The 23,832-nt window shown below is 48.5% G+C and overlaps 2 protein-coding genes across 2 annotated transcripts; one reads left to right on the top strand and one right to left on the bottom strand.

Annotated features, from left to right (window-relative positions):
• Nucleotides 1–134: 134 nt before the first annotated feature.
• DRD4 (dopamine receptor D4) lies at nucleotides 135–9,406 on the bottom strand. Its single transcript, XM_041407994.1, has 4 exons — nucleotides 9,099–9,406; nucleotides 1,711–1,823; nucleotides 818–1,365; nucleotides 135–403 (listed from the first exon to the last, which is right to left on the bottom strand). The coding sequence occupies exons 1-4, from the start codon at nucleotides 9,327–9,329 to the stop codon at nucleotides 201–203; spliced, it is 1,095 nt and encodes a 364-aa protein (XP_041263928.1). The 5' UTR covers nucleotides 9,330–9,406; the 3' UTR covers nucleotides 135–200.
• A 9,057-nt stretch (nucleotides 9,407–18,463) lies between these two features.
• On the top strand, nucleotides 18,464–22,877 carry LOC121337726 (VIP peptides-like). The gene is made up of 7 exons (XM_041407996.1): nucleotides 18,464–18,530; nucleotides 20,181–20,210; nucleotides 20,604–20,701; nucleotides 21,457–21,566; nucleotides 21,823–21,927; nucleotides 22,125–22,226; nucleotides 22,766–22,877. Exons 3-7 carry the CDS (start codon nucleotides 20,612–20,614, stop codon nucleotides 22,875–22,877), a joined length of 519 nt encoding a protein of 172 aa, XP_041263930.1. The 5' UTR covers nucleotides 18,464–18,530; nucleotides 20,181–20,210; nucleotides 20,604–20,611.
• Nucleotides 22,878–23,832: the final 955 nt, after the last annotated feature.

Genomic DNA, 23,832 nt, shown 5'->3' with positions numbered 1-23,832 from the left:
ACTGGGAAGAGGATTCAAGCTGCATCCACTGGCCCTCACCTGTAACACCTTACTACAAGGACCTGGGAGTCCCTTCCTTCAGCTGCCAGCTCTCCTCATCCTCCCCTCATCCCCCAACAAAGACAGCAGACCAGAGGCAGAAATAGATCTTTAATGAACTATACAAAAAATGACCCCGTGGTTCCTCCTGCGCGGAGGGCTCAGCAGAAGAGGTGCAAGACTTTGCGGAAGAAGTTCCTGAACTCAGCGTTGAACACGGTGTAAATGATGGGGTTGAGAGCACTGTTGACGTAGCCCAGCCAAGTGACAGTGCTGGTGACTTGAGGGGGGATGGAGCAGGACTTGCACAGAGCCCTGGTAATGTGCACCACAAAAAAAGGTGTCCAGCAGAAGAGGAAAGCACCTGCCAGGAGGAAAAAAAGAGAGACGGTGATGTGAATGTTCAAAAGAGTTTTATTTAACAAAGCCTGAGCCAAAAAAGACAGACACAGCTTGGGCACTCAGGGAAAAGGCAGCAATTGTGCTGCCATGTGAAGCTGGGCTTATGTCCAGACAAAAAATTGGGATGTTTTTCCTGTCCTAAACATTGATGCAAAGTCTTAAAGTTAGTCTCGCTTTGACTTTGCATGTAAGATATCGGGAGTCACAGGTTTGCCTTGGAGGGAGGTTAGGTTATAAACACTGCACGTGTTCATTCTCAAGGGTGGTGGTTTTTGGCACTGCTCTGCATTCGCCCAGGTCCTGCCAGTCTGAGTGCTGTGGTGTGACAAGGTGGCACATTTCCCACCCTCCCCAGCCATCCCTGACAGCCACTCACCGACAACGACCGGCAGCACCCGCATGGCCTTGCGCTCCCGGCCGTTGATCTTGGCCCGCTTGCGCCCGTGCCCCGGCTGTGGGTACCTGAGGTGTGGGTAGGACACAGTCTGGATCCCACTGTTCATCCCACACTCCCCAGGGAGGCCGGCACGGGCATAGGGGCTGCACTCCAGCAGCCCCAGCCGCGTCTGCTCTCTCTCCATCAGGGTTGGGGGGTGATACAGCTTCCTGTTGGCTCCATAGATGCAGCCTCTCAGCTTGGCCTTCCGGGCTTCTTCCCAGCGCTTGAGTCCTTGGAACATGCCACAGTACAGAACCAGCATGACAGGGCATGGGATGAAGAAGGAGCAGATGGAGGAATACACGATGTAGTTGTCATCCTCCAGTTGGCACAAGCTGGGATCCCGGTCTGGGACATTGTTGAGGCCAAATATGACTGGGGATGCCACAGCAAAGGCGAATATCCAGGTGGTGGATATAAGGATCAGCTGCCGCAGGTCGATCTGCCGCCGGTTGTAGTTGAGCGGGATTTGAACAGCGATGAACCTGCCAACACAGCCCCGGGTGAGTCAGTCCTGGTGTGGTGGTGGCACCATGGTAATGTAACCAAGGGGCCCCAAGCTTCTTGTCACTGTCTTTCCCCCTATTAATTTACTTTACTAATAGCCGAGTCCTGGGCTACAACCAGAACAGCCAAGGGACAGCTCTGGATCATCACACAGTGAGCTTTCAGCTTGGCCACCACCAATGGGACACAAACCTGATGGTGGAGGACATTAGGGCAGAACAGCCTCCTTTGGGGAGGGCAGAATCCTCCCTGCTTGGGACACTGGCAAGGGCCTATGGAACCAGTGTGCTGCCCAGGCAAAGCCAGAGCAGGAAGCTACTCACCGATCCACGCTGATTGCACACAGGTTGAAGATGGAGGCTGTGCACAGCATCACATCCATGGTCATCAGGGCATCACACAGCACTGTGCTGAGGGACCACACTCCTCCCTGGAACTGAAAAGATCCCTGGGGTCAGCAGATGCTGTGTGCTTTAAAATGACAGGAACACAGCCATGCCTGGGTGCCTCAGCCACTCATGGTTGCTCCAAACAAGCAGCCCAAAGCTTAGTGCTCCTCCCATGGCATGATGCTCCCAGTGCAGCAGCAGCACATGGGAATCAGCCCCACACAGAGCCCACAGCCTGCTCAGGGCTTGTGGTTCTGGCCTGTCTGGAGAACTGAGCCCTCAGACCATCAGTACAGCCAAGTGAGTCATAATGGGCAGAGAGAAATGGACGCAGGACATTGCATTGCCTTGGGTAAGAGGTACCCCCAAACTCCTCAGACCCCCCAATTCAGGACTCCAAGATCTCCCCAACAAAGCAATATTGCCTGCACAACATCCTGAGCTCAGTCCCCAAGCAAGCAAGAGACAGAGCACAAAGTTCTTCCACTTGTGTGTCCCAGCTGCCCCAAGCCCCTATGTGAACAGTTTCCCTGAGTTGCAAAACTGTTCCATCCTGGCAGGCCAAGCACAAGTCCAGCCTCTGGAGACCAGGTCCAGGCAGTGAGTAACAACCTCTGATTCTCTCCCCATGGTCACAGGCACCAGGGCAGAGCAGCAGGGACCAGTGTCAGTGCTCTGAACCACCTGGAAGTGTTGACTCTGCCATCCTTGGTGATTTTCAGCTTGGTCATGTCTCAGCCAGCAGCACAAGCTCTGCACAGCCCATACCACAGGACAGACAGCAGGACAGAAATGGCTGATGCTCGTACAGCCTGAAACTACTTGCAGCACTTTGTTCCAGTTGAGTGCTTGTCTCACCCAGGTACAAACCCAGCTTTTCTTTTAACATTAATGCACTTTTTAGGCTGATACAGAAATAGGTCACCTCCATCTGATTCCTGTGCCATTATTCCCATGAGCTGCTTGAGCCCAGGCAGAGACCTATCAGTTTGCTTGCACCTGCACAGGTAAACCTGGAAGCTCAATAGGCTGTAACCACAAGGGCAGCAGGGAATTTTTCCTCAGAGTTTGAGACTCTGAGGAAAATTCCTTTGTGTCCCTCTGCAGAGACAGGTTAAAAACCCAAAAAAACGTACAAATAAGTATGATTTTAGCTTGAAAAAAAAGTGTTCAGTAGTAATGGCCCCTTGTCATGTCTGACTGAAACACTTTATTTTGATATTGCAAAATACCAAACACTATCTGTACTCTCTATATGCTTTTATTAAAATATATATGATAGATATTACTATAGTATATATATTGCTGCAAGAAATGTATTTAATTTTCTGTCTTTTTATCTACAGATAATGTGCATAATCTAATATATATAATTTATTATATATTTTTATCTATAGAAAATGTGCTGCATAAAAATTCTTTTTTTATATACATATAAATTCCAGGGATCTTGTTCTCTGTAGCAATAGCCAGCCAGTGATGTTGCTGCCCTTTAATGCTGCAGGTTTCAGGAAGCAGGTATGGATTTGTTCCTGTACTGGTGCTAAACAACAGGTTCTGCTTTCATTCATGCCAGCACAGAGCAGAGCCACGTGGGGAACATGCTCCACACAACGCCTGGAAGGTGCCGAACCCCAGGCCCTGCCAGCAACAGGGCAGGCAGCTCTGCAGGGATTAATATCAGCCATCAGTAATGATGTCAAGCACAGGATTATGATTAGAGGAGCTGTAAAGCCAAAGGAGTCTCTGAAGTAACTGTTTTGCTATTTTTGTACAGCATCTCCTTGAGATACCTCCAGGGGTGCTCTGGAGTCTGACCTGAGTGCTTCAGTCAGCCTATTCTCTAGCACAATGCAGACACTCCAAACTGAATTTGGGACCTGAATCATCAAAAGCCAAATTTCTGCCAAGCTCACTGGGATTTTGACAGGTTCAGTTCAGCTTACGAGAGTGAAAATTTGATTTTGGGCTACAGTTTTCCAAACCTATTTGTGATTTGGGAGGACTAATTGATTCTGAAAAGGACAAAGGCTCTCGGTCTGCAGCACCATTGGAGCATGTGAGATTAAAGTTGGGCATTTGGAAAATGCTATAAACCTTTCCCATTCCCCACCAACTGCCAAGACTCTGGCTTTGGAGGAGGTGCTAGGAGAGAACTTCCTATTCTGTGGTGTTTGTCACCTGCCCACCTTGGCAAAACGTGCCAAGGACCCCTCTGATGGGAGAGTAACTTTGGATAAGAGGCTTTGCTGGGCCATGTGATTAAGGAGTACCTAATTCCAGGAGGCTGCAGCAGATTAGCCCATCAAGGTCCACAGTGTAAAGATTTAGGGATCACAAACAGCTCAAGCTTCCTTTAAGGAGTGCTCCAGAACAGCTGCACCTCCAGCAGCTCTTTGGATTCTCCACTTTTCCAGAATACAATGCAAAAGTATTTATAGTATTTTATATATTCCAGGAGACAGACTTGGTTTCTCAAACACCCTTGCAGCTGCCTTCCTAATCAGCCCATTCTGGTATCCTTATTCCTGATTTGCACAGCTTATTTGTAAGGAAAACTCTGCTGAATACAGTGCAGAAGTTTTTATAGTATTTTATATATTCCAGGAGACAGACTTGGTTTCTCAAACACCCTTGCAGCTGCCTTCCTAATCAGCCCATTCTGGTATCCTTATTCCTAAGCACAGCTGATTTGTAAGGAAAACTCTGCCTTCTAAACCAGCCTGATGCCAGAAGAGCTCCTGAGGGCAGGAGCCAGGACAAAGCCAAAGGTTTTAGTTCTATTTCCTCTGATACCAGCCCTTGTCTCAGTCCTGCCACATGCAGGGAACAGCAGGAGCCTGAAAGGGAATTAGGAGATGCCCATCTGGACTTTGAACAAGTATCTGCCTCAGTGCAGCCACAGCTCAAAGACATGGAATGGAGTGAGAAGGCTGTGACACAAATTGGAAGAGGAACAGTCCTTGCCAGTGGGCAAAGTCCAGCATCAGAGCCAAAGAATTGTCTCCATGTCCACCAGAAGCTGACTTGGGGCTTTTTGTCATGAGTTGTGACAACTGTCACAGTCCCCAGAACACACAACGCAGCCTGCAAGGGGAGAGGAAGAAGAGGGAGTGAGACATAAGACAGAGGTGCCTCATGTCTGCTCTGATGTTCTTTCTTAAATCATTGAGGTCAAGGTTTTTCAGAGATCGTGAAGAAGCCTTATCATCCATCTGAGACATTATGAGGGCCAAGAATTCCAAGACACCTCTCGCCAATTACTGGTATGTGAAAAAAAAAAAAAAAAAAACCAAAACCCTAAGCACTGGTTCACTGGTTTGTAACTGCTGGCCTGTCTCACCTCCCTGGTACTTCGTGTGGCTCAGACATCATGCAGGCCCATAATAACATCTATTTCCACTAAACCCCTAACATTCTAGGAAAGACTAATCCCCAATCCTGCTGCAAACAAGCTGACATGCATTCACAGAGAGCCAGGGGAAATTTGGAGAGGGTAGAGGTCTGGCCTCTTATTAGCAGAGCTGCATTACAGGCACACAGAAAAAAACTGCCAGAAAATTATGTTTTGATACCAAACCAGTGACACCCTGAAAGTTTTGGGCAGAGCCCATCACCCTCACCAAGGTAAGAAGATGGCTCATGAGGTTTTTACTGGCTGCTCCATCATCATGTCTGCTGGGAACATTCATCATCCCTGACCTGAGAAGAAGCAAGGTAAACATGCAAATCTGCTCAAACTGTTTCCTCTTTTCCGTAATCACTTACACAGGTCTTAGTGGCAAAGATGTTTACATAACCAACACCCTCAGCTCCTGCCAGCAGCTTCCTGGCTCAGGCCTGTTCCACAGCTCTGCTGCTTGGCAGGGATTAGCAGAGAGATGATGACAGGAGCAGCAGGTACAGGTACAGGTGTGCTCCACAGCACAGTCCACGTGTGGAGCTTGTCCTGGTGCCTGCCATAATTGCTGGGATGCCTCCACTTGAAGAGGACTGTATAAACTCCTGCAAGTATCCCAGAGTCTTTGGGACTCTTGCCATTGTCACAGTCTCTGGAAAGAGGAAGCTTGCCTCACAAGGCAAGCCTGTGGAGCCATGCAGCTCCCTCCCAGAGCCAAGTAATATCCTGCAGTAACTCCACAGCACCATAGCTGTCAGGTAACCCCTGTTTCAGTGCTGCCCATGCTGCAGGGACTCTCTGGGATCTTCTCCTGGCCTCTCTTCACATGAAAGCAGAATTCTGCTCCTCAGCAATAACAGTTAATGCCTGGGAGTGCTCCAGGCCATCTCCTTCCCCCTTGCTTCCCATCATCCCTGCCCTTCTGGCACTGGATTGATTGCTGGAAAGCACTTGGCACACTCATCAGAAAGCCAAGGCTGGCAGAAGAACAGTGCAACTTCCCCATGGAAGTTACCATTACCTCCTCCCATCACACTGCTAAGACCTGAGATTCCCAAGCAGGCAGGAAGGTAAGTGCCTTCTGCCCACCAGTTGTGTGGTAATTACAACTGGAAAACATTGGAACATGTCTTTGTTCCATTTTTGGATGAGTCCAGTGGAAGGAGAGTGTATGTCCATAATTGCTGCCAGTGTCTGAAATGAGCTTTCTTAAAAAACGGAAATGAAAGCCTCTCCCACTCAAGGACTCTCCCACTGTGCTCCAGCTTCGGTGAACAGCAGCAAAACTCATCCACATCCCACAGGAAGGAATCCCATCCCCATCTGGGAGGAGATCTGTTGTTTGTGAGGATGTCAGATGTCACCTCAAAAGTGAAGTCCCTCCTGCTGTCTTCTAAAGCTCTGACTTGGAGGAATGTTTCCAAAACTGGAATACAAGATGCCACCTTACAAGAAAACAGCACAAGGTGAGCAAATTTCTGCTGAATGAAAAAATGCTCCATTTATTGTTCTGTTCCTGCTAAAAAAGCAAAAAACCACCTCAGCTGGTTTTTGAGTTTTCCGATAGGTCCTCAGAGTCTACCTTTACTGTGTCAGGAGGTGCACTGAAGTTTAAAAAACAAAACAAAAACCCCACACCAAGAATGAAGATTGAGGTGAACATTCAGGACTGTCCAGGCCATATTTTCAGTGCCTACAATGTTTGGTAGAGAGTGCAAGCTGAAACCAAGCTAGTTTTAAAGAGCAATCACTCCACCCTGGATCTTGTATCCCAACATCTAATTCTGAGTTTTGCCTCCAAGGGAAAAAAATAATAAAAAAAAACCAAAGGAAAGAAACCACAAAATTCTGTCCTCTGGCATGGATTCAGTGGTTACTCTCCCTTTTCCTTATTTCAGAACAAAATGAGCTGGAAATCCTGTACCAGTGTACAGGAGACAATTAAAATGAAAATGGGCACCTGCAGACTCTGAGCCCACAGAGAAGCTTCCAGGCATGGAATGGGAAGTGCTGCAACACAGGAACTGGAGTTGCTCTACACATCAAAGGCCCACTGCCTGCTGGAGGGGGCTCTGCTGCATTATGTTCTCTCTCTCTTTACCTGTTCAGCACTTCCCACACCTGCTCCACGCATTCCCTCTGAGCACCAGGAGTGCAAACCCTGATGCCTCTGCTGTTTTGTGCTTCTGAATGCCTGCCTGGCTGCAGGAGCTGCAGAGGAGGGGACGGAAAGACTTCTGTCATACAGCACCTTCATTCTCCATGTTGAATATCCTGGGAGCAGAGACATAGAAGAATTCCCTCACAGAACTGATGTTTATGAACAGCCATAGAAATGAACGTACCAACATTCACCACAACGTGTCACCACAAGCTGGACAGCACCAGTTTTTAAAGCTCATACAGGTATGAACACCCATTACCTGAGAATCCAGAACTTGTGGAATGTCTGTGGTATTCAAGGAAAGTCCCACAATACTCCTGCCCCACTGGAAGCACCCAGAATACGTTAACCTGTATTTTATATATTCCAGCAAACTCCCACCTGCAGACAAAAGGAAACCACTCTAGTGTTGGTGACTGCCCATAGAGAAACCTGGGGACTGAAGGCATTGAGAGACAACAGAAAGAGGAAGGAAGAAAAGGGATCCCAATTAGCAAAAAGTAGTTGAGAAGAATGATGAAGAATGTGCCTTTCTAACCACAGCAAAATGGAGGTAATGAGGGAAAAGCAATTCCATGAAAACCAAGAGCACGGTGGAAAAAGAGAGGACCTAATGCTCCAATTCTTCCTTGGTTCTTCTCATGGGTCCCCAGATGAACCTGCTGCTCCACAATACCTGTCTCCAGAGAGGTCACAGTGCCCTGCAAAATCCTAGGACAAGGTAGAGACCATTCTAAGCTCTAGTCTGCAGCCTGCCTTGCTTAGGGGAGTACAGGCCTGCACAGTCAGGGCCTGATGAGCCATGGGGTGCTCTGCATGGCTTGTGAAAGAGGACAAGAGGGGAGATGCTATTCCACAGCTGGGAAGAAGATCCACACTACCAGCTACCACCAGGATGGATAGAAAAACCTGCTATTTGGCCCAGTGGATGCTTTCATCCTCTTGAGCAGGGAAGAGCCACCAGCTGGTACTAACAGTTTCTAAAACATCCCCCTGCAAGCACAAGGCTTTGTTCAACCCTGGCAGTAAATGTTACAGAGAGAACCACTCAGCCTCAGGAGTGCTTGTTGTTCTTTCCCTCAGCTATCACAGTCTTGGGCGTGAACACATTTTGGGAGTGAACAGCAACTCTGCCCCATGTCCCTGAGCTGGCTCTTCATGACCGCCATCACATGCTGGGTCAGGCCTGTGCCAAGCAACAACCTACCAACCAAAGCCACCTTGGTGCAGGGTGACAAAATCCCATCCAGCTCCCAAAAAGACAGCTTCTCCTTCTCAGCCAATGTGGAAAGTTGTTTCCTGGCTAAGGATGCTAAAGATCTCCCTTTATCGCCAAGGCTCACTTTATGCCAAACAGAGCACAGCACCCGTCTCTTCCTATCCTTTATCTGACAGCAACCTGGACAGTGTGCAAGCCAAGGGACAGCACCCCGGTTCGCCTCGGCTCGGGGCATCTCCACCCGGCGCGGTTCGCACGGGGATCCCAGGAACTGGCACGGAGCCGGCTCCGCTTCCCGCCGCCCGCGGTCCCGCAGCGCTGTGCGATGCCGTGACGCCCGCAGGTAAAAGCAGGGGGGCCTGTCCGCCACATCCCGGGGGACAGGGAGCACTCCCGGGGTGGCGGTGGGGAGCAAGCCCAGAGAGCTGCTTGGACCATCGGTACTTGATACCTTGCCCCCCCGCTACCTCGTAACCTGCAGGCACGGCGGGCACACAAGCCCCAGCCCGCCGTCCCGCGGTGTCCCCGGGCTGTCTCACCTCGGAGTAGACGTAGAGGGGCAGGACGAGGAGGGCGAGCAGCAGGTCGGCCACGGCGAGGCTGACGATGAAGTAGTTGGTGGTGGTCTTGAGCGCCCGCTCCGTGCAGACGCTCAGACAGACGAGCCCGTTGCCGCCGACGATGAGGAGGATGAGGAGGATGCCGAGCACCAGGGCGGCGATGCTGTGGCCGGGTACGGCGGCCGGGGGTCCGGCGGTGCCGTTGCCCATGGCCCCGCGGCGCTGCCCCCGCAGCCCCGCGCACGGAGCCGGGCCGGCCGCCGGGAGCTGCCCGCCGAGCCGCGGGAGGAGCCTCCGCCGCCGCCCCGCCCGGCCCTGGTCCCGGCCCCGCGGGGACAACTGGGTCACCAAGCGGCTTAAGGGGTGCGGGGGGGTCAGGCTCCCGGTGTCCCGGCTCCCGGTGTCCCGGTGTCCCGAGCGCTGCAGAGGTCTTGCTGTGTTCTCAGATGGTCTCGCTGCGTTCTCACATGAGGCTGTTCTCTTAAGTAATGTTAGAGGAAAGAATTGGCATTAGTACAGATCGGGTGAATAACTGGGAAATTTTATTCCGAGGTGTGTAGAACCTGGGAATGTTTAGGAGTTTGTAACTGAACTGAGTGAAGATCCAGACAGTCCATAATGAAATTTGAAGATACTGCCAAGACAGGATGCTGAGGGCGTCTTGGAGCACAGAGTAGGGATTCAAAGTGCTCTTGATAAGTTGGCAAATGCAGGATGCAATTTAAAAGGAATTTTGCACCCTACCCATTCTTGGGCAGGAAAGAACAACTGCAGAAATGCAGGATACAGGAAGAAAACAGATAGGCACAAGAGTGGGACCAAAGATGGGGTGGCAGGTTATGAGCTGAAGATGGGGGCTGGGATGTCTTACCGCAGCAAATGACAGGAAAATGCTGTTTGAGGGGTACCTATGCATCTGCAGGATCAGGAGGCACAGGGAGGTGTGACCTCCCATTTCAAGCTCAGATGACTTGGGAGATGTGGGAGCTGATACAGACTTTGTGGGCGTCTCTGCAGCTGTGCCACAAAACCTCAGCCCAGATGTTAATGCCAGGTAAGCACTCAGGTCAGTCTGGTGTTTGTGGAAGGCAGTAGGAAGAGAAGGCACAGCAGTAAAGGGACATTTATACTGCATGGAAGGGAAAAATACATTATTGGAAGATTTTTATGAGACAAATTGATTCTAAGACCTGTTTATAGATTGCAGCTGTCAGAGTTTCATCCAAACTATTGAGACTTGTGGAAGAAATCCTCTCTCCAAACCCTGCCCTTCCTGCCCCAAGTTCCCTTACTCTTTTTTGGAAAGGGTCACAGTTACCCCCCAGCATGTGCAGCATGGAAAGGCCACAGCCCTGGTGTCAGCCTCAGGACACAGATCCAAGCACTGTGCATCCCTTGGACTGGACTAACAGCAGCTGATCCACACAGTCTGTTTTGCCCAGCTGCTGTGGCTCTGCAATTTCATACATGAGTAGGAGAAAATTCCCTTGGTTTAAGCACTTGGACAACAGTCTGGTTGGCTAAATTCTGCCTTCAGATGTGGGCCTTCCAAGTCTTTCCTAAATCCAGCAAGAATGCCATGTCTTAGTAACTAGAGTTGTACCACCCTTTTCTCCCATCCCAGGGAAGGCTGCCCATCCTCATGTTGATCCTAATACCCATGGATTTGTTTTTCCAGTCATCTCCCTCTTCTAGTGAGCAAAGACAGGAGATACAATTCCATCTGGCCTGAGGGGGACCATATTTTTCTCTAGATCTGTCTGTCACCAGCACTGTAGGTACTTACATACCTGTATCTCTACATTCCTTTTGGGAACGGTTTGTGTTGGACTCAGGAGGACACAAGCGTGGTTGCACATCTGCCAGGTTTGGGGCTTGGTGATACCTCATCTGCTGGGAAGTTCAGACAAGGAAGATGGTTACCATCATCTGGTCACAGCTTTTCCTATCTGGGTTTGATCCCTAAAGCCTGACTCCTGACACAGCCCTCACTCAGTGAGGGGCTGGGACAACAGAACCACTTTCACTAGAGCCCTTTTTATTCTTAGAAATCAACTTAAAGTAGTAAAAGGAGGGCCTGAAGTACATTAATGAAAGTGTGTGGACAGAATACTCTGAATTTATTTATGTTTAAATCATCTGAGCAGCCAAGAGAGCAGGATGGAAATGTGACTGCTGTCCTGCCTTCCCACAGGGATTAGTGCCATTTTCTAATCCCCTTTAACAGTTAATTTACATTCATTATCTCAATTTTCCCGGTGGGTTAGTGCTGAATGACTCTTAATTCTCAGTACGGAAGCTCATATTCCAGACTAACAGGGCCTTAATCCTAAACTAGTTTAATGGATTAAACTAATGTCAAATAATGCTTTTGACTTCCAGAAGTAAGTAGCTATGCAAACCACTAATTAGGACAATGTTTCTGTGGCAAACAGGCTACAGACATTAAACACAATTCCTTTCTTGGATAAGAGGAGCTGCCCTCCTAGCAGGGGAGAAGGAAAGTCTGTCTTACATCAGCATATCCAAAGAAGTCATGTCGTGTCACTGCACAAAAAACAGATAACAAAGGACAGAGCAATGGGTTCCCTCATGGAAACCAGGAGGAGTTATGCTGGAGTGATGGAATGCTTAGAGCAACTTTGGAGAGGGTCTGATGTGGTTGGTGTTCTGGAACAACCCTTCTTTGTTTGGATGCATAGCCCACAGTGTCCACATTCCCCACCCCGCTGTGACAGAAGCTGTGGAAACACCACAGCTGCTCCTCGTGTCAGGAAAGGGGCAGCACCAGAAAAACAACCAAACCTACAAACCAGTGGGAGATCTGCCTTTTTGGAGTGTTCTGGAGTGTTTGGAAAAGAAACTCAGGGAGATAAGCAGTGTGGTTTATGGCTGTGGTGGAGCTGGTCCCTGACCAAAGGAAGCTGGTCCTCTGCCAAGGAGCCAGGAGTCCTGCAGAGACTCTCCCAGGATAAATTAATGGAGGATTTGATTCCTAGCCAGTTCAAAGCATCAGGAAGTTTGCGAAGTGAGACATCTGTCAGAGTCTCCACGAGGAGATGGAACTTTTATCACCATAATTTTTCACATCTGAGGCACTACAACTTTAAATAGAAAAGGGGAACAATGTGGCTGCCAAAGTTTCAGGACAGATGTGCCAAAGTCAGCTGATGAATAGTGCCCTGATAGCATTAGCTCTCCCGGCTGCCTTCAGGTTCAGGACAAAGGGAGGAAAACAAAGAGCTTTTAAGGCCAATTGTGTTCCTTTTATTTGCCATATTCAGCCTGGCAATTCTCTGTGAGACACTATTGGCAACAAAGCCATCCTGCTTTCCAATCTCCTGTAATGCATTTCTCAAAAGAGAGGCAGAGGCAGCATCCCCCCTCTCAGGTGAGCTTTTGCAACAGAGGGGAAAGGATGGCACAGCTCTCTGGGCTTTCCAGACTCTCCCAGTCCCCCAAGAAGCTGCAGGGATTTATTTACATGCTGAATGGATCTTTTGACATTTACCATTCTGGTAAGTTATGATAAATCCATGTAAGATGTAAAAACTAATGCTAGTGGTTAGCTGTGGGGGTGAAACTGTGGAGAAAATGGCTGCATTTTCCATCTCTGTTTGCTTGGAGTCAAAACTAAATGTTTTTGTGGCTGCCTGGTTTTAGCTTAACCACATAACTGATCTCACACAAGGGTGACCCGATGAGATACAAGGGCTTGTGGCACAGGACAGATCAAAATAATATAACTCAAGAGCTCCTACTGGGTTTAAAACATCACTGGGCTTATTAGAGCCACTTGTTGGGAAAAACCTCCTGGGCAGGGGGAGAAGTGGAAGACAACACAAGCAGGAAAGGCGTGGCTGGAGCACCTGTAAGTGCACCTCCCTCCAGCTCATCTTGACAAAGCCTGTTGCTGTTTACTGGGAAGGGTGTCCCTTCAGGTCCCTGACAAAGCCAGGGAGGGATGAGCCGAAATGCTGGGACAGCCCACCTGGGACAGCTGGCCCTGCCAGCCAGGACACAGTGCACATCGTTCTCCTAATTCAAACTAATTCCCTGAAATGCTTTCTCCTCTTCCCAGACACACAGACAGCTGGAGGCTGAGATTACAGCGCTGATGCCAATTAGAGCCTGATAAGGCCAGACACAAGGGAAGTGTGATCGTGCTCAGTGCTCCTGTACTGCAGGTACAGGGAGCTTCCAGCTGGGCAGGAAGCAGCGCTGGGCCAGCAGGACAAGGGTGGCCAGAGTAGCCTGGGGAAGAAGCCACCCAGTCCTATGTGGTCATGTCCCTGTGGTAAAGGATCAAGGCATGACTTTCTCTGCACAACCCAGGCAATGTGTGGATGAAATTATTTCTGCTGCACATCCTGACCAGAATAAAGTAATGCCTTGAGTCTTTAACACTAAAAATGTTGCTGGGGAGTTTTTTGGTTTTCCTTTAGTTTTGGTGGCACCTGCACTAGGATGTGTTCCACCCTGGGAACATAACCAGGGGGCAGGCATTTTTTTTTCCACTTGGGTGGGAAAACCAAGGGAGCTTTGGAAGGAGTTCCATAGTGTGTAAAATTCCAGCACATGATTGACGGGGGTGACAGTTTGTGTTTAAAAACTACTTTGGGCTTTCTTGGTGACAAGGAGACAGCCATGATGCACTCATAGGTTGGGGGAACAGAGTTCCCTTCTTCCTGTAAAAAGACTGTGCCCTGAGCTTGGCTTTTCCTTTTCTACATCACAGTGCCAGCCACAGTAAAACCAACCCTTCTTTCTCCCTACAGTACCCATTCCCAAAGCAGGCAGGAAGAATTCCTTCTGAGGAAGAATTTCCTCATGGAAAAGGTGGTCAGGCAATGGAAGGGGCTGCCCAGGGAGGTGGTGGAGACCCCATCCCTGGAGGTGTCCCAGGAACAACTGGATGTGGCACTCAGTGCTCTGGGCTGGGTGACGAGGTGGGCGTTGGGCACAGGTTGGACTTTATGGTCTTGGAGGTCCTTTCCAACCTCAGTGATTCCAGGATTCTATGATTTGCTTGCAGGAGGGAAGTGCCTCATGGCAATCCTTCCAGATTCAAGGCTTGTCACAGATGTTTCTGCTGCAGGATGGGCCTGGCTCATCCAAAATCCCTAGGGAAGCATCCCAGGGGACCCTGTCGCTTAGCACATTTCCCTGCTTCAGAGGGATCTTCTCACTGGCAAAACACCCCTTATCTCTCATAATGCACTCAGGAGAGCCAAGGGACTCTGCCAGCACCTAAGGTACCACTCCTGCACCAACAGGATACTTTTCCTCTTGTTCTTCCCAATTCTTAGCAAAATGTTTCAAGCATTTGTGGCTTTTGTTCTTTATTTTTTTTTTTTTCAGTATGAGCCAAACACCTAATATTTATTTTTTTTCCTTCAAAAGAGCTGGAGTTTACTGCAGATTTCATCCAAGGGTTTGGCAGGAAGCAGATACAACTTCGACCAAAATTACTGAAATCTGCTCCAGCACAACCCAGAGCTCCTGACAAATGTTTTGCTGTCCTTGCCCCTGGATAATGCTGCCAGCCATGGATGTCACCAGCATGTCCAGCACCTTCCTTCCTGACTTCAGACCAAGCAGGCACAACTCCAGGTATGTGACATTTTGTGCTTTTGTCCCCCACATCTGGTTTTGGTTTTAAACCGGTGCAAATCCAGAAAGGTGCCATATGTTTCAGTCAAACAAAGCAGGGGAGAGACACAGGCAATCCAAGCCACCTCAGGATCAAGCAGGTAGAAAAAGAGACACACATGTCCTGGATCTACACACCTTCTTAGCTAAATTTGCCCCTTTGAGACTGGGGTAATTGTTTTCCTGAGGTTCCATGACCATATGGGACTGTGATTTTCCTTCTTCTTCCAAGCCCACCTGGGCTGCCCTGCTTGCCTCTTCCTTCCATCCCACTCTTCACTCTTACAGCCAAAATCATTAAATCAGGTGGTAAAGATTAAAACCACTCCTGAAAGCATCCTGTACAAGAAAGGAGCATTTAGAAGGCTAAATCCTCCAATCCCCTTATTCCAATTAGGGTCCTTTCTCTTACAGACCTGGAAGTGATGCAAGGAATCGCCTCTAATCTGCTCTCAGCTGGAGCAGCATCACCGTCATCGCAGTGGCGTGGGCCAGGCTCACCTACAAACAGACAGAGACAATCCCCATTGCCCACATGGCCTGACACAGACACAGGAAGGGGAAAAAGTAATGGGGGAGGTAGAAGTTCTTGAACACCCTGTAAGCTGATTAAAGGGTATTTTACGTAGGAAGGATTTAGCCATGCAGTTCCTAGTACCATCTGACCTCAATAAACTCCCCTGCCATGGGCTGGTGCTGCCATTGCATGGGGCACAGCCTGTGCTGGGCTCCCCAAAGGTCAGCTGCACCTGGACAGCTCTGTCAGGACTTGGGACACCATTGCAGGACATGTGTGGGGCATGACATAGTCCTCCCGCAGCCTTCTTGGCCTGGCTTAACCCTTGTGCATTTTGCCATCCCAAAGCCATTGTGCAATGCATGGCTGTATGATTTTGGGATGTGTTTTGGCCAGTCACGGTGTCTCCAGGAAGGAGAGCAGCTCCAGCAGATCCTGGGGTCTGGATTCTGGACAGGCTGGCAAGGATTGGACAAACTTTGTAAGGACTGCCCTGAACAAACAGCAACCCCAAAGGCTGGATGGGCTTTCCTTGTCCAAGGCAGGAGCAACTATATCCACTTGACAAAAGCATTTTTTCAGCCTGTTCTTAATGCTCTCTGGAGGGGGCCTCTGAATGCAACCACACTGTTTCACCAGGGAAAAATCGTTTCTGATCTCCTGCATCAATTACTTTGAAGGGTGAATGGGAATTTCTCCCTTTCAGAACTCAGAATGACCTCCCCAGAGCTCTGAGTGCTGATTTTGGAGAGTCTGCCTGCATCCTCCCTGTGCTGTGGGCCAGGATAGGTAGCTCTGTGATGAAATCCTCTCTTTTCTGAAATGCAGTTTCTTGTCTTTACCTCCAACATCAAAAAAGGGCAGGCTCACACATTCTCTCAAATATTGCCAAATTTGGGGCTAAGTCATTTAACGTGGCTCTAAGGTGCTGCCTTTTACACTGCAGATTTGGTGAACCCTCCCACTGTAAAGAGGAGGAAAAAGACCTTCCTCAATTCCATTCTCAGTTCTGATGCCTTTGAGACAGAGCAGTAACCAGAGCCTGGGTGTTGAAGCGGGGTGGTCCCTGTGTTTCATAATCTTTGCTCTCTGTTGGCACGAGGGTGTCCCCAGGCATCAGCGTGGCTACTGGGAGTAGCCCTGGCCACCATGGCAACTGGATTTACTTAATGCATCCCATCACAGGTCTCTCCATGCTGGGCACATCAGTCGGTGTCAAGCCTAAGCACAAGTGACTGCACAAAGATCCTGATGGCTTTATACCTGGCAGCGTCCCCAGGGCAGCTCAGGGATGGCCCCAAAGCTCACAGATCCTTTCTCCATCTTGTCCTGGGGCATTTCTCCCTGCTGTCTTCAAGGAGTGTGTGTGCACAGCCTCAGCACTGCTCAGTGTCAGCTGTTTGTGGCACTTAGTTAAAATCCTGTAAAACGGTTATGTGCCATGGACAGGTCAGTCAGGACAGCCAGAGGCTGGATCACTCCAGCCCCAACTTCCTGCACCTGCAGGCGTGGCAGTGGTACAGCAGCAGGGATCAGGTGAGGCCAGTCATTTCTCTGTCATTCTTAGAGCCAGAAAATAGCTGAAAGCTTTTCTCTGCAGTGATGCTGCACATAGATAATGGGTAATAGATTTCATCTAAATGGGTGATTTAGTCCTGCTTTGTGCCTGCTCGATGCAGGCAAGGGGAATCTCCACTCCCCTGCTGGGACTTGGAGTGTTCACACAAATGGAGAATGGGAGAAGCAAGATGCAAATTCACAAAGCTCCTTTCAATTGATATTGTTAGCAGAATTCTTTATTACTCCTATTTCCATAATGTCTCCTGATGAGAGTTTGATGTCAATTCTGGTTAAGGAGAATCAGATGTTGTTTCAGGACTGAGAAATTGGTTTGGGCTCCAGTTTATTCAGTTATAAATTTCAGCTTGAAAATGACTTTGAGTTCTCTTCATGTCCCCCTGAATTTCCTCACCAGGGGCTTTTAGAGCTGCACTGGAGCTCAAGCCCACGTTGGTCACCTGCATTAAGGTGCAGCAGTGCTGGGCATAGCCACACCATTTTCTACCCCTTCACCTTTTCACTCTTCCCCTGCTGTTGGAGGCAAACCCCATTTTTTGTTGCAAAATAGTTAATCAGGTTACTTTTTTCATGTCCTTCCAATCCCCAGAACCTTTTAGTGTCCTGTTACACACCCTCTGCTGCCATCGTGGGGCCACTTTGTCATTCCAACCTCTTCTCTGTCCTCTAGTGGCAAACTAAGTTTCCCCAGAGCTTGGAGGCATTTCAGACCCCTGAGGTTGTTTGCAAAGGAAGGAAAATCACGTTATTAATTCTGACCTCCCTACATGTTGTTCAGCCTCTTTTATAAACCTGAAGCTGCCACCACCACTGCAGGCAGAAGCAGAGGCAGAAGCTGCAGCTGGAGAAAGCAGGTACACAGAGGAGGGAAAGCAGTTGGGAAATGCCTGGACCAGAGCAGGAAATGGGCTCCCCTGTCCTAGTGCTGACCATGGCATGTCTCGATGCTCCAGCCCTGGAATGGGACCTGGAATGTCCCTGCTGTTTTCCTCTGTCCCCGATGCAGTGCAGGGCTCGGGTTGCAGCCTGCACTCACAAGCTGGAGGGCTGAGGTTCTGCTCATCAGGCCCTGGGGCATTCTTCCAAGGGAAAGATGATGGGGAAAATCTTGTCCCTCCTAGTTCTTTAGTCATGGGGACACCCTTTGCTTTTCCAAGGAAAAAGATAAATAGATAAGAAGTGTAATACAGCTCCCATTTCTCCAGTTGGAAGATTAATTTTTTTATTATTATTATTCCTTATTCCTTCCAAGCTACTTTATACTATACAAAGAAGGAGAGAAAGGGTAATCCTATTTTCTTCCTCTATTTTTGAGTCACCTTTAGCTGCAGTATTTGAGACCAGCCAAACCCCAGCAATGGCAGGGAATATATTCAGAATGTTTTGCATGCATGTATAAGTATGCTGGCTTTTTAGATGCTGTGACAGAACTTGTGCTTGGCAGACCTTTCCCAGTTGAAACCACAGTTTAGAAGGTGTTGTCCCCTCATGGAAAAGTGAGCCCTGATCCTACCGATCAGGCAATGCTTGTCCTAAAAAAGTGACACATCATTCAGCCAAATCACTGGTGCACACAGCGACTCCCTGACAGATCCTGGAAATTGCAAACATAGCCCAAGCCAGGATGAAATTACAAGAACAGAAGATTAATCTCCTATCAAGAGGTAATTAAAGCCAGGAAATAATGATGACAATCATAGCGAATCAATTGGTACAAGGATGTTTGCCCAATAAATGTCATTATAGGCAGAAGCAGGAATTATTATCCATCAGCAAAAATATTCCATCAAATTGCTGTGAATGACCTGATCAGGTAATTAAAGGGACATTCCAACCCCACTGCATTATTTGCTGTTAATCATAATTGCTCATATCCATATCTTTACTCAAATAATTGCTCCTGATAAGGCTGCAGATTTATAGGGGTCCCCAAGAGGAGCAGGCAGTGGAGCATCAGCTGTGAGCCCAGAGCAACCCGGGTCGGTGAGTCCTGCTGGGGTGGGTGGGCTGCACGGGCTGCCTTCCCCTCTCTCTCACTTTGGGGGTGGGTTTCAGACCTCTGATGCCTCACTGAGCCATTGCTATGAGGCCATCCATGTCCTGAGCAGCAGTGCTGGAATATGGGGGGGTTTCCTTCCTCAGGGCTCCCAGGCTGGCTTGGGGTGTAGTTCTTTCAGATAAAGATCCCAGCTGGCCAAAGAGTTTGCAGTCATTTAAAACCAGCATCAATGGGGAGAAAATGAAAAGCTTGGAAGTGTCCTGCTAAGGTTAAACAGCCCTTCAGTGATGACACTGGAGATCTACCTGCTTCTTGAGGTGTGGGTAATTTTTAAAAATCATTATTGATAGGAATGAGAAGTTCCCCAACAGCCATCACTGCTCCTGGGAACTTCAGCAAGCAAATATGGTCTACCCAGGGGACACAAAATTACATCCAGAAAGAGAAAAGAGAAGTTGATCACCAGATTAGCAGCTAGAAAGGTTATGAGGAGAGGGGAAACTCTGGAGCCAGGGATGAGGTTTAAAATGGTCTCTTAAATATGGTACTCCCAGATAAATGCCAGCCCATGGGAGGCCAGATGTGAAACTCTGGAACCAGGGATGAGGTTTAAAATGGTCTCTTAAATATGGTGCTCCCAGATAAATGCCCATGGGAGCATGATGCTGAAGTGAGATCCTGGGGTCAAGGGATTGTGTGACAGCAGTTGGGCAGATAGAAGGACAAGGCTCAGACTTCAGGTGCCCCTTGCCCAAGGATGCTGTGGTTTTGGTGGCTGTTTTCAGCTCCTCCTGCATCCCAGGACTGGAGAGTCTGCCTTGTTTGGACTCCAGTAAGATGCTGATCTTTGAAACGTCCTTCTTGCTTTACTATTCCATCCCCTCAAAGCTGGATCAGGCAAGAAAACACAACACTAAAGCTCAAAGCGTGTGTGAGATTAAGCTTGTGGTTCCTTCATCCTCTCATCTGTTTGCTCTGCAGCCCCCATTAAATATTTGCCCTGTGGTTTACAGTGAATAAATTTCTGTATAAATCCCTCACTCTTGTCCTTTCTCCTTGTGCCTCTTCTCATCTTGCAGCACCTCCATAGCAGGAAACAGTCCCAGAAGGGAGGGCTAGAAAGTGTTCAGAATTCTCGGGCATTCTCCTTTCATGTTCTTTGTACTGTTTAGCTTCAGAATAAAGTGAAAAAACAACTGGGAGGATTTGATTTGGGGTTAGCAAGTGCCGTCTTGGGAGATTGCAGGACAGTGATGAAGGTTTGTTTCTTTGCAGGAAGAAGGCAAAAAATAAAGGTGTGCATTATAAATTACAGGTAGAGCTGCTGTGTGATCCTTGAGGAAAGGTGAGCACCTGGGAATAAAGGGGGGAAACATGCCATGGCTTGTGATAAAGAAAATGTACTTTTATTTTTATTTCAGCAAGAAAACAAAATAGGAGGGCCTGCTGTGTCTGCAAATCTGTGTTATTTCATTTTTCCTTCTTGAAAGGTTAGAAGATAGATGGATATGGGCACACACATGAGCCCTTCCTCTATATGTGAATGAATTTTGTTCATCATATGTATTTTTTTTTGTCTGAAAGCCCCTTGCAGATGTCTCCAGGTGTTTATCTCTGCTGGCAGGAATTCCTGCTTTATTTAGTTACAGTGGTGGTGTTTCCACATCCCTGGGGCATGTCCACCAGACACACACCAAGGCCACTTGTCTTGCTCACAAAACTTCATGCTTTATTTCAGGAGAGAACATGGTTTCCATGATGACAACTCTGTGGCAAGTAATTATTCCCATTATTGTCCTGTCCCACTTCTCAGCATCTCTGCCATCCTGGGAGAGGTAAGCATTTCTTGGGACTCTGCTTTCTTTTTCTCCATGGTTTTTTGTTCAAAGAGCCTGCTAGCTGAAAACCCAGCCTTTTAGCTGCCTTTCTGAACTTGCATCTGCTTGCTTATGAATCTTCTTCTTACCTAAACAGATTCAGTTAAATGAGTGCAAATACTGTAAATGTTTTTTCTTGCTTAAGGATGGGAAAGTTAATTTTATTTAATTCAGAAGAAAATTTGTGACCCCAAAATAAAACACAGTTACAAGGACACTTGAGTCTGTTTTACTCCTGTGCACTTATGCAGGCTGATAAAGATGAGAGTTTCTGTTTCCAACAGCCTGGTCCCATGAAAACATAACCAGAAATAGCCAACCCTGTAAGTTCACCAAGCTCACCAAGGGAGTCTGCAAGGGCTGGTCTTTGCTGTTCTTTTCTAAGTGCTCTTCCACTTTGTGTCTCTGGATATTTGTTTATTACTTCTCCAGCCTCTTGCCCTACTCTTTTGTGCTGAATCACCAATAACCCCACATTCCCACATCCTTGTAGCAAGGTGATTACATCAGTAAAAGCAAGAGCAGGTCATTTTCCTATGTGATGTTTAATAAAGGTATTTTTAAAACAACCTCTTTTCCCCCTTTTTTTGTGAAACTTTGCCAAAGTGGCCCATGTGTGTTTGGGACTCTCTTGCCTTGAGGCAGCAGTGTTTAATGGCTGTTCTTGTGTGTTTTTAAACCATTCCTTTTGACTCCCCCTTCCCTGTTCCACCCTGCAGGATGGAGCGCCACGCAGACGGGCTCTTCCACAGCGAGCTCAGCAAGATGAACGGCAACGCCTACGTGCAGCAGTTGGTCAAGCACCTGGTGGGCCTCAAGGACAGGTGAGCACCAGCCACACCCACCCTCCTGGGGCAGGGAAGTGTCCAGCAGGATGTGGGATCCCTGCCCTGAGGGGCTGCCCATGGAGCTGAGCTGTCCAGCTGCAGAGCCAGCCCGAGCACTGACTGCCCAGGATGAGGAGGGGAAGGGGAGGGGTACAGGGCCCCGTAGTGGTGGGAGGAGAGGCATTGCTGTGCCTCATGGGGAGTCCCACGCGGCTGGGAGGTGCAGCTGCTGTCCCATGCTGTCCCCACACAGGTCCCTGAGGCACTCGGATGGGCTGTTCACCAGTGAGTACAGCAAGATGAGAGGCAACGCCCAGGTTCAGAAATTCATCCAAAACCTCATGGGCCGCAAGCGCAGGTGAGAGGGAACCTCTGGTGTCCCCGTCCCCACCCGGGGCTCTCACTGCCACCCTGGGCCAGCAGCCCCCACTGAGGCCATGTCTGTGAGCACAGCAGCAGATACAACACAAGCTGCAAGTGCTGCTCTGCAGTGGTAGTGGTTACATAATTGGTTTGGGGTTTTTAATTATTATTAATTTTCTTTATCTAAACCAGCTCTCCTGGCCCAGTCAACACAGACATGCAGGGGAGAGAGGGAGTAAACAAACCTGAGGAACTTTGCTTTCTCTGGTTGTACCAGAGCTTTCTGAACACCAGGTAGGTGGGAGAGATTGAGCACCTCTGTGACTCTGAGCCCCACAATACTGAAGCCTTTTATGAGCAACCATAGAAAAGTCAGTTGTTAAAAACTGTAAAACCCAGGGAAGCAAAATAATGTCTTTTCTTCATAATTTCCTAGGGTTGTTGTTTTGGATGGAAGCAATTATTTATCTCATTAGGAAATGTGCTTTGCTACCCTGTCTGGATTCAGCTGCTTATTGAAACACACACCTCAGGATGGTTGTCCCAGCACCTGGACATTGTCTTTTCCTAATGCCCAACAACTTTCTCTCACTCTTAAATCACTTTAATTAGGAGGAATAAGCTGGCCCTTAGTACCCCTTGTGCCACAATGGGGGAGAAACACCACTGTGCATTTGTAGAGTGCCTGGCAGCAGACAGCCATGATCCCTCTATGGGGATCATGACCTGCTCTTTGGAGTCATCCTGGAATGTCACAAGGTGGCATTGTCACACTTCCTACAGTTCATGGTCCCAGAAATAACAGACTGTTCCTGATTTTTCCTTTCCCACAGCCGCTCAGACAGAGATGCCAGGGAGGCTGCTGCCATTACCAGCCAGTACATTTGTCCCTTCTCTAAGCAGCTGGTTGCAGACATGAAGGAAGATACAGATGATTCTGAATGAAGGTGATGGGAAAGAAGCAGCCAAGGAGACAGCTTTGCACATGTATGGCCTTGAAGATAAACAGGGAAGCTCTTGCTTAGGAAAAATTCTTGAGATAGGCAAATAAATAAAAATAATCCTGGAAAGCAGTCAAAAACCAATGAAACCTCTGAGATTATCCAAAGTGAAATGTATGTGGGTGTGTACTGCTGTCAGTAGATGGAGCCTGGGTGAAGCACATCCCTTCCACTCTGTGTGGGCATCTGGCTGCCTGCTGCTGATCCCAAATAAAAATGGTTAGCTGTGCCTGTGCCTTGGCTGCTCTTTGGGAAATTGGAATAAGGATGGTTCCATTACAAGGTCTTGGATTATTAGGAATGCAGGGGAGGAGCATTTTGCCAGGATTCCCCTACATGAGGCATGGTGGGACGCATGGCTGGGGCTGGGTAGTGCCTACAGTGCAGCTGTGCACAGAGGTCAGAATCAGGGTTCCATGCAGCAGGAACAAAGCCAGATGTTAGGTCTTATGGCAAAGAAATGTTCTGAGAGCTACACAACAGAGATACTCATTGTAAAAGTTATTTCTTCTCCATTCTGCCCCTGGAATTGGTGGCCCAGTTTTGTCACAGCCACTAAAGACAAAGGAATAATTTGTTCCCACCACTTAATGAGGTTTATGTACTGTCCCTGTGCCACACAGGCAGATTACCCCCCGTTGATGGAACAGCCACACCAGCTTTCCTGTAAAACCAATGGATTTTGGAGAGCAGCTCTAAAATAAGGCTCTCCAGCTGCAATCCTGTGCTGTGCTGTGCAGCCCTGCCCAGCCCATCCTGCTCCAGCAGTTTTCACTATCTACGATGGACCTGACACCTGTAAAAGGAGCTGTTCCCACTCAAATGCACATCTAAGCACCATTTCCTTACTGAGGAGCTGAACAAACCTTGGCAGTTGCTCATTTTGGTCCATAGGAAGT

This window comes from Onychostruthus taczanowskii, unplaced genomic scaffold (genome assembly GCF_017590055.1).
Source record: "Onychostruthus taczanowskii isolate IOZ18803 unplaced genomic scaffold, ASM1759005v1 scaffold283, whole genome shotgun sequence".
In the NCBI taxonomy this organism is placed as follows: Eukaryota; Metazoa; Chordata; class Aves; order Passeriformes; family Passeridae; genus Onychostruthus; species Onychostruthus taczanowskii.
Note: the sequence above shows the minus strand (reverse complement) of the source record. Positions and strands in the feature narration are given on the sequence as shown.

What these genes read in the sequence shown, in the direction of transcription:
- DRD4 (XM_041407994.1), bottom strand. Translation starts at nt 9,329, where the DNA reads ATGGGCAACGGCACCGCCGGACCCCCGGCCGCCGTACCCGGCCACAGC. An exon ending in CCCTCTACGTCTACTCCGAG is followed by an intron (nt 1,824 to 9,098) that starts GTGAGACAGCCC and finishes GGATCTTTTCAG; the next exon opens with TTCCAGGGAGGAGTGTGGTC. An exon ending in TGTGCAATCAGCGTGGATCG is followed by an intron (nt 1,366 to 1,710) that starts GTGAGTAGCTTC and finishes CTGTGTTGGCAG; the next exon opens with GTTCATCGCTGTTCAAATCC.
- LOC121337726 (XM_041407996.1), top strand. Translation starts at nt 20,612, where the DNA reads ATGGTTTCCATGATGACAACTCTGTGGCAAGTAATTATTCCCATTATT. An exon ending in CTCTGCCATCCTGGGAGAGG is followed by an intron (nt 20,702 to 21,456) that starts TAAGCATTTCTT and finishes CCTGTTCCACCC; the next exon opens with TGCAGGATGGAGCGCCACGC. An exon ending in CTGGTGGGCCTCAAGGACAG is followed by an intron (nt 21,567 to 21,822) that starts GTGAGCACCAGC and finishes GTCCCCACACAG; the next exon opens with GTCCCTGAGGCACTCGGATG.